The sequence below is a fragment of the Physeter macrocephalus genome, chromosome 11 (genome assembly GCF_002837175.3).
Source record: "Physeter macrocephalus isolate SW-GA chromosome 11, ASM283717v5, whole genome shotgun sequence".
Lineage (NCBI taxonomy): Eukaryota > Metazoa > Chordata > Mammalia > Artiodactyla > Physeteridae > Physeter > Physeter macrocephalus.
The window spans coordinates 126,960,483-126,972,734 of NC_041224.1; the positions used below are offsets into that span (position 1 = coordinate 126,960,483).

Genomic DNA, 12,252 nt, shown 5'->3' on the forward strand with positions numbered 1-12,252 from the left:
AAGTGATCATTTATCCCTTTGCAGAGTTGAATTATCATCCAACTCTATTCAACCAATAATGTACAGTTTGACACTGATTCAAGTTATTAGCTATTTCCTGATTTCTGAATATAGAATTTGGAACTATTATACTTCAATTACTCATCCACAAGAATAATCAATATGTCCCTATTATAGACCAACCAAAGAGCTGAAGATATAATTACTAAAAGAAAAAAAAAATCAGCGTGGCAACCAAATAACAAATTAACACAGCTTGAAAGCTAAACCCTTAAAAAAAAAACATTGAGTTATGCTTTTTATGCTCTACAGACAGGCACCAAATCCCTGGAGCTTCAAATGTGATGCTTACTATTCCCAAGGATGTAGTGACATTAAAGTCAAAGTAGAGGACCCTGGAAAACCAAGTGCTAACTCACAGATCAAGAAACCATATAACTTAATGGCAGGCATGAGGAAAATAAACTGACTGCTCAATATGCAAAACACATTTATTTCACAGTTTTACAGACAAATGAGCATGGATGAGCATTCATTTCTTTGTGTGGCTTTATTTTTTTCTATTACTGTTCACACTGATTTCAGTCATTAGACCAAAAAAAGAAAAAAAATTAAAAAGTAAAGAATTCAACCAGCCAATTAATTTATAATTTATAATTTATTCACACAAAACTTGGAAAATTTGACTGTTTTTAGTATCATTCACAAAGGATTGACTGTTTTTGGCTTCAACTAGTCAGACCCTTTAAAATTTCGAATTTATTTTTCAAGTAAAACCACAGATTGTCTTTGGTTGTCAATAAAGCTTTTATTGATCCATGTAAACATCTGACAAAAATAAAGAATAAAATGAGCTTTCCATAAAGCAAATTTTTTTTCAGTAAGAGTGCTCTTTACTCTGGCTATTATAATTTGTGTTTGAACATAACTAAATAATAGTCTAGGAGAAAACTTCAGGAAGATTTTTATAAAGTTAAGGGCTTCTTATATTTAACAGAACAAATTTAATGCATTAGTTAGCACAATAATTACTTTAAAAGCAATAAATATGAATGCAATAGTGTGAGTTTATGGATCTCAAGGCAGATCCAATTTCTTGAAATAAAATATATACTTAAAAACAGAATTGGTTTAGGTATACGTTGAAATGAAACAGCATAGTGCCTCTGGCTCTCTGACTCTAATCATCTTGGCTTCTATGAAAAGATAATTGAATTTCTTATCTAAATATTGGATATTCCTTACCAACTAACTGAAAGTCAAAATTCTTTTCTGGATAAAACTTTAAATCATCAGGTATTATTCTGGGTTAATAAATCAAAGGACCACTATTAATTATGTATTAAAATAACTTTCAGATGATCTCAGTTACTTTTAAAGTTTGGATGTGAAAATCCATATTTCAAAATCAAGAAATTGTTGGAAAGCTAGTGTGTAAATTAGAATTGACTGCTTCTCAATTTCTAGCTGAGAGTCAGCAAATTTTTACCATCATGAGATTATTTAACTCGAAGTAATTTATACCCTGAAATTGTTATTTTAAAATCTTAGATGATATAGTTTGGATTTTATAATTCTCAATATTCCATACATCTACATTTCCAGCTGTGTAAATAAGTGAAGACCACCTGTATGTGAACAAGCAAAGGCTTTTTATTCAGAGCTAGAGTCCATTACCATCACTTGCATTTGATAGGGATTTAAAGGCAGTAAAGGAAGTGTAAAGCTTTAAAGTGGAAAAAACAAAAGGCTTCAGGTATACCCTGAATGGAAGCTGTCAGCATGAGGAATCTGGAGACAGGCTAACTTAGAAGAAGGGCACCCTATGTGATTGGCTAGGGAAGCATGTTTCATTTCCTCTCGTTGGTCTTAAGTTAGAAGCAGGGCAAAAATTAGGGAAGTTGGTAGTTATTGATCAAGTTTTGCCTTTTGGGGCTGATTGCTACAGAGGTTGTGGTTTGGCTTCCCTGCCTGGTTGCTACTAAGGATGTGGATCAGAGTTCTATGTTTTAGTTATGGCCTGGCCATATTCCATTTGTATATTCAACCTCTCACAGATATATATGTATTTCATTATAAAATTATTTCTACTATAAGGTCAAATATTAATCTGTAGTAAAAGCTGTCCTTTAATTTATTCAAACTCTCTGATATTTATTTATATCTTACCTACCAACTAAAATGTACTGTAAGGTATGAATTTTCTCTTAAAGTAGATCAAATTCTTCAAATACAACTCAGAGATTTTCCCCCAACATCTCATAAAATAAAAAGCTAAGGTTGTTAATCAGTCAATAAATACAGGCATACTTCAGAGACATTGCAAATTCAGTTCCAGACCACCACAATAAAGCTAATATTGGAATAAAGCAAGTCACATGAATTTTTTGGTTTCCCAGTGCATATAAAACTTATGTTTACACTATACTGTAGTCTAGTAAGTGTGCAATAGTAATTTGTCTAAAAAGCAGTGTACATACCTTAATTTTAAAATACTTTATTGCTAAAAAATGCTAACCATTGTCTGACAATGCAGAATTGACACAAACTTTCAATTTGTCAAAAATGCAGTATCTGCGAAGCACAATAAAGCCAAGTGCAATTTAAAAACTTATGCCTATACTTAAATATTTAAAACATAGTTTCAGAACATTATCATGCAAAATATAATGCTGCTAGCTTTATTGCCCAAAATTAGTCAGTCTTTGCAACTCAGTCACTTCTGGTTACAAATTCATATGCTTAGGACAGGATTCTTCATATTCTACTCTGACTCCAGATTTAGAACACTCTGTGACCCCAATGAGATCACTGACTTACTGGACTCTTGGCCCCCTCTAGCTGCTGCAGTTACTACCAATGTTCTGGCTTCAGCAGAAAAGACCTGTATATCTTATAAAGATCTAAAAATTCTTCTGACTTTATCTTCTAGTATTTATTTCTTAAAGATATTCTAGGATATTCACATGTTCATTTCCTCACCAACGAATAAGACAATTTTTGGATCCTATATGAGCAATACTAAAGTTATTTTTGTTAGAACAAATAACTAAAATTTCTAAAGCATTGTAAATCGATAAATACAACAAATGCAAAGAGTGGTGGAAAGTATATATTAAAATCAGTCATGTTTCAAAAGAACAACCTGAAAGCATGAGAAAAATTATGAAAGCATCTTCTAAGATAAATGTTGACACCAAAAAACATAAAATGTACTTCCTTAATATTAAAATTAAACTGAGGAATAAAGTAAAAGAAAAATTGAGACTTCATGTTTCTAGTTTTTTTTCAGTCATAAAACTTTTATTCCACTTACATCAACTTAATATACATGTTCTGAACAATTATACTTGGATTCTTCATAAAGATTTCATAAAATATTAAATAAATCTAGCCACCATCTCAAGTTATTCCACTGTTCACTGTTTTTTACAGAACATTCATGTTAGATAAGTTTCAAAGAAATCACAAAAGCAAAAATCATTTTTTGCTTTTTGGGGGCTTTTGTTCTACTTTTCTGCTTGATATCCATGAAATAATGGATATCAAGAAATTCATTTTAACACATCTTTACTTGTATATTTGTGCTTAGGTTGCTTAAAATATTTAAATGCAAATAAAATGAGTGTTACCAAACTAATGAAAGAAAACAACAGGTAACTTTACAAACAATGGAATATGAATAATTTCTGCCCTTCTCTAGACAAAATTGTATCACAACTTTGTCTAAAGGAACACTTCTGCAGCTGTAGTCAAAGGTATGCATGACGAGATTTTGTACTCCACAGATACACATGGTTCAAAATGTAATGAAATCTTGGGTTAAATCCATTTCATCTGCCCTTACCAATTAAGGTCATGTTAAGACTTATATGTCCTCCAAGCAGCACATAGCCCAAACAATAAGATGTCTGCCTGAGTTATTTTCCAGGAATGTGGAGTCACCTGTGTCTACCACAAGTTGAGCTGAGAGTCAGCTGTGTCAAGTTCCAGCTGAGCTGGTTAGGACTGAATAGGCCCACTGACCCTCCAGCTGGACATGCAGGAGTGTCCACTCAGTGACCTTTTGAATGTGCAGACGCCTGTAGCTGAGTTACGCCTGTGCAGAACAATGATTATTGCACTTTTTTCCAATCACATTTCTCCAAGCTCCCCACACTCCCCATGACTCAGACCACCCTGCTTCTTTATTCTTTATACACAAATACAACAACCCCCTTGCCTTAGGGGAGGCAGATTTGAGGCTTGCTCTCCCATCTCCTCACTTGGATGACTTACCAATTAACTCTCTCTTTGCTACAAACCTCAGTGTCTCAGCCTTTTGGCTTGCTGTGCATCAGGCAAAACAAACATGTTTGGTAATAATATCCATGGGGGATCTATTTTTACTACAGTCCTATAATTTCTCCAAATCTTAAAATACCCACAACAACCAAATCTTTGATAGGAACCAATTTTATCTCCTATCCCGCACCAGGACAAACCAATAGGCAGGCAGTTTTCTTTCCTTAGACATAGAAGCAGTTTTAAATCAAGTCCTTGCAAAGCCACAACATAGCAAAAGTACTATGTATAAAAATTTCACATCTCTATATTGACCACCTCAAGATGAAAATAACTCTCAACAAAATGGTTATAGAGGGAACATACCTCAACATAATAAAAGCCATATATGACAAGCCCACAGCTAACATCAAAGATTTTCCTCTAAGATTAGGAACAAGACAAAGATGCCCACTCTCACTATTCTTTTTCAACACAGTATTGGAAGCCCTAGACACAACGATCAAACAAGAAAAAGAAGTATAAGGCATCCAAATTAGAAAGGAAGAAGTAAAACTGTAACTATTTGCAGATGATATGATATTAGATATAGAAAACCCAAAAGACTCCACCAAAAAACTCTTGAGAACTAAAAAATTAATTCAGTAAAGTTGCAGGATGCAAAATCAATATACAAGATCAGTTGCATTTCTCTACACTAATAACAAGTTATCAGAAAGAGAAATTAAGAAAACAATCCCATTTACAATAGCATCAAAAAGAATAAAATTCCTAGAAGTAAATTTAACCAAGGAGGTAAAAGACTTATACTTGAAAAACTATAAGACATTGATGAAAGAAATTGAGGACAACACAAAAAAATGGAAAGCTATTCAATGCTCATGGACTAGAGGAATTAATATTGTTAAAATGCCCATACTACAAAAAGCAATTTACAGATTAATGCAATCTTTATCAAAATTCCAATGGCATTTTTCACAAAAATAGAACAAACAATCTGAAAACTTTTATGGAACCACAAAAGACCCCAAATAGCCAAAGCAACCTTGAGAAAGAACAAAGCTAAAGGCATTATGTGCCTGCCATTTCAAACTACATGACAAAGCTATATTACTTGAAACAGTATGGTACTGGCATAAAAACAGACACATAATTCCATGGAACAGAGTAGAAAGCCCAGAAATAAACCCACACATATACAGTCAATTAATTTATGGCAAGGGAACCAACAATAGGCAATAGGGAAAGGACAGTCTCTTCAATAAATGGTGTTTGGAAAACTGGACAGCCACATGCAAAAGAATGAAACTGGACCACTATTTTAGGCCATACATAAGAATCAACTCAAAATGGATTAAAGACTTGAATATAAGACCTGGAACCATAAAACTCCTATAAGAAAACAGGCTATAAGCTCCTTGACATAGGTCTTGGTGATGATTTTTTGGATTTGATACCAAAGGCAGGAATAAATAAGTGGTACTACATCAAACTAAAAGGCATCTGTATAGCAAAGGAAACCATCAACAAAATGAAAAGGCAAACAATAGAATGGGAAAAAAAATATTTGCCAATCATATATCCAATAAAGGGTTAATATCCAAAATGTATAAAGAATTCATACAACTCAATAGCAAAAAAGACAAATAATCTGATTAAGAAATGGGCAGGGGATCTGAATAGACATTTTTCGAAAGAAGACATACAGATGGCCAACAGATACATGAAATTGTGATCGACATCACTAATCATTAGGGAAATGCAAATTAAAACCAAAATGAGGTATCACCTCACACCTGTCAAAATGGTTGTTATCGGCTTCTGCTGAGAGCTAGAAGTCACTGTCTCCCGGGTGAACAAGGCTGTTGCAATAAGGGTCAGCAAGTGCAGGTTTGCCCTCCTGCAGATGTGGTGCGCAGAAAGTCAAAACAGAAGCCACACCCCAAGAAGAAGATGACAGGCTCCCTAGATGCCCAGTTCACCTGCCCCTTCTGTAACCACGAGAAGTCTTGTGACATGAAAATGGACCAGGCCCGCAACACCGGAGTCATCTCTTGTACCATGTGCCTAGAAGAATTCCAGATGCCCATCACTTATCTGTCAGAACCAGTGGACGTGTACAGTGAATAGACAGATGCCTGCGAGGCAGCAAATCACTAGCAATGCAGAGGACCCACCCCCTTGGCAGCCTCACCTGCTGGGTACCAATCCAGAGATATTTCAGGGTCCAGGGTGTGGGTCCAGGGCCTTTGCAGACCTGTGTGTATGTGGAATTGGCATGGGTGTGAGTGTGTGTGTGGCTGCAGGTGTGACTGTAGTGGTGTCCTCGTGGGCATGGAGTAGTGTTGAAGGGTTGCTGGGCTCCAGGGTCCTGAACTGCCTCCCTTGGCTCCAAAAGTCTTTGACTTGCTCCCTCCTCTGGCACCTGGCCCCCTGGCTTTGGGGTCTTGGCTCCTCCAGGGACCTGTATCCTGACATCCTAGGTGAGGGCAAGCCCAGCAGAGGCTGCCTCAGGACTCTCCAGCATCTTCCCCCACCTCACCAGCACTTCTCTATTTGAACTGGACGGACTGCCCATCCTCCTTCCCTGCCTTCCAAGGCCTGTGGCCTGGGATTCAAGCCACAGCCCCACAGCCCCCTGGCAGAGCGGCCTGTTTTCATGTTTGGCCACTTTTGTAGAGGAGGGAGGGGCTGGGTTGGGGATAGCTGTCAGTCACCAGCCCTTAAATAAAGCAGCCAACACACACACACACACACACAAAATGGTTATTATCAAAAACGTAAGAAATAACAAGTGCTCATGAGGATATAAAGAAAAGGGAATCCCTGTGCTCTGTTAGTGGGAATGTAAGTTGGTGCAGCTATTAGGGAAAACAGTATGGCGTTCCCTCAAAAAATTAGAAATAGAACTACCATATTATCTAGAAATTCCACTTCTGGATATTTATCCAAAGGAAACAAAACACTAACTTGAAAAGTTATCTGCTCCCCCACGTTCATTGCAGCATTATTTACAATAGTCAAGAAATGGAAACAAACTAAGTGTCCATCAATGGATGAATGGACAAAGAAAATATGGTATGTATATATACAATGGAATATTATTTAGCTATAAAAAAGAAGGATATCTTGCCATTTGCAACAACCTGGATGGAACCTGAGGGCATTATGCTAAGTGAAATAAGTCAGAGAAAGACATACCATACAATCCACTTATATGTAGAATCTAAAACAAAAATGAATGCATAAATACAGAGAACAGGTTGGTGGTTTCCAATGGGGAAACAGGGGGTGGGGGACGGGTGAAATGGATGAAGGGCACCAAAAGGTATGAACTTCCAGTTATAAAATAAATAAGTCATGGGATATAATATATAGCATGGCAACTATAGTTAATAATATGGTATAAGCATACCTTGTTCTATTGCACTTGAACTTATTGCACTTCACAGATATTACATTTTTTACAAAAATGCAGGTTTGTTGCAATCCTGCATTGTCAGATAATGGTTAGCATTTTCAGCAATAAAGTATGTTTTAATTAAGGTATGTACATTATTTTTTTAGACATAATGTTATTGCACACTTAATAGACTACAGTATCTTATAAACATAACTTTTATATGCCCTGGGAAACCAAAAAATTTATGTGACTCACTTTATTGTAATGTTCACTTTACTGCTATGGTCTGGAACTGAACCCACAATATCTCCGAGATATGCCTGTATTGTATATTTGAAAGTTACTGAGAGAGTAGACCTTAAAACTTCTCATCACAAGAAAAAAAAATTATATGCGGTGATGAATGTCAACTAGACACTGTGGTAATTATTTTACAAAATATACACATATCAAATCACTATGTTTTACACCTTGAAACTAATGTCATATGTCAATTATATCTCAATTAAAAAATTGGCAATAGCCAAATGATAAAATAGCTAGGAAAAGGTAACAAAAGTTCAAAACCTATATGAAGAAACAACAAAATTTATTTCAGCAAGATAAAATATCTTGTTAAAACAAGAGCTGAATAAATGAAAAAACAAAGCAAGTCTGAATGTAAAATTTTTAAAAAAGAAAAAGAAAGAAAGAAAAGGGAAAAAGCAGGTAAATTTCTAAATGTTAACTGACTCTATTCCCCTATCATTAAACATAAAAACCTTATGGGAAAAAACAGAAATTCAAATAAAATTAACATATACTTGTCATTAAAAAAATCTATTTGTGGGGCAGTATGGATAACAAATGTGTAAATTTCAGAATGAGACAGACAAAAGTTGGGAGGCTGGTTAATTTTCCCCTCCTTCTCCTGCTTCAGCCTTGTCCACTTGGGCATCCAATGTTCACAATGCCAAGCTGCCTCTCAGTCACTGCATTGTTAGCATGCTGTCTTTGTGTGATTCTTTACTTAACATATCAAGTTCAGCAATGGCTTCATCAAAAGCTGACAACAATCTAAGTCTATTGACAGATGAATATGTAAAGAAAATGTGGTATACACATACAATGGAATACTATTCAGCCATTAAAAAGAAGGAAATTCTACCATTTGCAAAAACATGGTGGACCTTGAGAGCATTATGCTAACTGAAATAAGTCAGACTGAGAAAGAAAAATATCATATGACCTCACTTATACGTGAAATCTAAAATAAACTCATAGAAACAGAGTCAGAATTGTGGTTGCCAGGGGCAGGGGCATAATTGGGTGAAGACGGTCAAATGGTATAAACTTCCAGTTGTAAGATAAATAAGTTCTGGGGTATAATGTACAACACGATGACTATAGTTAACAGTACTGTATATTTAAAAGTTGCTAAGACAGTAAATCTTAAAGTTCTCATCACAAGGAAAAAAAATTATAATTATGTGAGGTGATGGATGTTAGCTCAACTTACTATGGTAATCATTTTGCACATATACATTTTTTAAAGCTTTACGCTGTACACCTTAACACATATAGTGTTATATGTGAATTATATTTAAATAAAACTGAAGGGGAAAAGAGCTCTCTTTGCAGATTTAAATAAAACTGGAGGGGGAAAGAGCTCTCTTTGCAAGAGAGCAGGCTTTTTCCAGGAAGTTTAGAATTGCACAATAGAACACAGAGAACTTATAGCCCAGACCCAATACGATAGGATGTTTTTGGTTGCATTTTCTGTTTCTGACTTGGAAAGCTTCTTGGTAGGCTTGCTGTGACTGATCCATAATCATTTCTTGTCATCACCAGCAGTAAACTAACCAAGTAACAGTAGTAGTCTCCTTTCATTTTCAAGTAGAAGACTTTGCTCTGGGTTTGTGAAGCACTGGGGATGAAGAATTTTTTCCAAAAGAGACAGTAAATCATTTGCAGATATCTCGGAGATCACTTTCAATTTTCTCTCTGTATTCTCAAGCCATTGGAACCTTCCATCATTTTCTCAGTACTTGAGACAACCCTCCAAGATGATCTATGGGCTCCAGAACATTTTCATAAGCTACTGAAAGAAGATTAATTTGGCTTCTTGCTCAGTTACAGACTTCATGCAGGCTGCCATGTCAACATATCACTCAGCTTGCTTGCTCTGAGTTTGGCCTCTCTAGGCACATCCATGTCTCTAAAAATGACCCAGTTTCATTCCTTTCAATGGCTGAGTAAACTGCATGTTACTTTCAAGAAAAACATTCATTTTTTGAAATATTTGCCTCTGCAAATATTGGCCTCTGCACCAGCATGTTTTCATCCGTGACTGAAAGTTTGTGCCAGAAGTGGATGGTGGTAGATGGAGAGGAGTCCTGCTGGCTCTGAGCAAAGGCAGTGGCAAGGCTGAAACTGTCCCTGGATCTCGCTGCTCACAGGCTCTGTGTTTCTGTCTTCAATTTGTGGCAAAGTGAATATGAAAGAAGTAATAATTGTGTTACGCCTTGATCCTTAAATTCATTATAGTAGCTTCTTTTTCCTAGTGGAGGATTCCAAACTGATCCTATGAACTCTTGCTGAAATTTCAGCTCAGGAAATGATAAATGTTTATCCCATCACCAACCTCTTCAGTAAATTTTTCTCCAGTCTTTTACAGGGTTTGGGAATAATTCTCACTTATTCAGGTGATCGCCTGGGTTTGACTGCCTTGGGTCTTTCTGCTTCCTTCTAAATAACTTTTACCACAAGTACTGTAACCTCCATAGTTACAACAAAGTTGTATATAATACAACAAAAGTTGTACATAATCAGCATATCCTATAATTAATGATATCACTTAATTCTTAAATTCACCTCTGTGGACAAAGAATGTTGCCTGTGATATCAAAAACAATAGACGTTGCAGCCATTGAGCCACTGGCCACTGCAGCAGGCCCCACACCCTGAGGGGATTCAGGTTGGAGAAAGCAGAATACTGGACCTAGATAATTAAGGTGCCTATCAAAGGAAGGATTTCAATGAGCTCAGACTCTCTTGCATCTTCCCATACATAGAAAAGCGCTAAATTCATGAACATGAGACTTCTGATGTTTCTTTAATTAATAGTAATCTTTTCATGTTCTAACTACCTGGTTTTTTTGTTTGTCTGTTTGTTTGTTTTTTGGCAAAAACTTCTATATATTCTTGCTTCTCCCTTACCTCTTCAGAATAGTCCCTCAGGGCTATCTGAGAGCCTATCTCCCCGGCTTAAGTTCTCAGTATGTCTGCCAAATAAAACATAATTCTCAACTTTTAGGTTGTGCTTTTTTTTTAGTCAATACCTAATTAATGCAAATATTTCAAAAAATGAATGTTTTTCTTGAAAGTAACATGCAGTTTACTCAGCCATTGAAAGGAATGAAACTGGGTCATTTTTAGAGACATGGATGTACCTAGAGAGTGTCATATAGAGTGAAGTAAGTCAGAAAGAGAAAAACAAATATTGTAAATTAACGCATATATGTGGAATCTAGAAAAATGGTATAGATGATCTTATTTGCAAAGCAGAAATTGAGACACAGATGGAGAGAACAAATGTACGGATACCAAGGGGGAAAGGGAAGGGAGGGTGGGAGGAACTGGGAGATTGGGATTAACACATATACACTATTGGTACTATTAGACAACTAATGGGAACATAATGTATAGCACAGGGAGCTCTACTTAATGCACTGTGGTGACCTAAATGGGAAGGAAACCCAAAAAAGAGGGGATACATGTTTATGTATAGCTGATTCATTTTGCTGTACAGTAGAAACTAACTCAACATTGTAAAGCAACTATACTCCAATAAAAATTAATTAAAAAAAGAAAGTAACATGAAGTATGTACTTTTTATTCTTCTACGCTGTTAGAAGAATGAACAAAACTTTGTTACTCTTTTCAGAATATATAATTTCAACATGATAATTTAGCAAAATGTGGCATAAAATTTTGAGATTAACATATAATTTGTAATTTTATACATTAAAAAATCCACAAAATAAAATATTTTATAATTTTTGAATATATTCATAAGTAAAGCCAACTGTGTTGAATAATTAAAGTCAGATATATTAAAAGGACAAAAAATTAGAATCCATTTAGCTGTCAGAAAAAAGAATAATGAACCTCAAGTAGAACTATTACATTGTATTATGCTGCAGTATTTCAGGTCCTTAAAATAAGTAAAATTGCATGTATTTTAATATAAAAAGATACCATATACCCATCCTCTAAGTTATTGCTTTCCATCACGATGATGGATTTATGTTAATCGTTTCATCCTCTTTTGAGTAGTTAAATCTACAGTTGTCAAAAACAGCAAAGGTTAAGTAGGCTAGACTTCTGAGTAATATTCCCAGTAATCTGTTGACCAAGATGGACTGAGGCCTTTAAAATTCCCCTCAGTTTGACTAAATTTTAAACAGGTTTTTTTTTTTAAGATTATAAACTTATGACCTCCCTTTTCTTAGATCAAGTACTTTAGAAAGCTTTCAATCATAAATTATTTCTCTGTCCCTTTGAGATATAAATTTTCTCCTAGC

General features: G+C 35.3%; 1 protein-coding gene and 1 pseudogene across 1 annotated transcript; one reads left to right on the plus strand and one right to left on the minus strand.

Annotated features, from left to right (window-relative positions):
* The first annotated feature begins 6,237 nt into the window (after nt 1–6,237).
* On the plus strand, nt 6,238–6,414 carry LOC102974724 (transcription elongation factor 1 homolog). Its single transcript, XM_055088365.1, has one exon. It carries the CDS (start codon nt 6,238–6,240, stop codon nt 6,412–6,414), a length of 177 nt encoding a protein of 58 aa, XP_054944340.1.
* A 2,163-nt stretch (nt 6,415–8,577) lies between these two features.
* LOC102974149 (14-3-3 protein zeta/delta-like) lies at nt 8,578–9,839 on the minus strand (annotated as a pseudogene).
* Between the last annotated feature and the right edge of the window lie 2,413 nt (nt 9,840–12,252).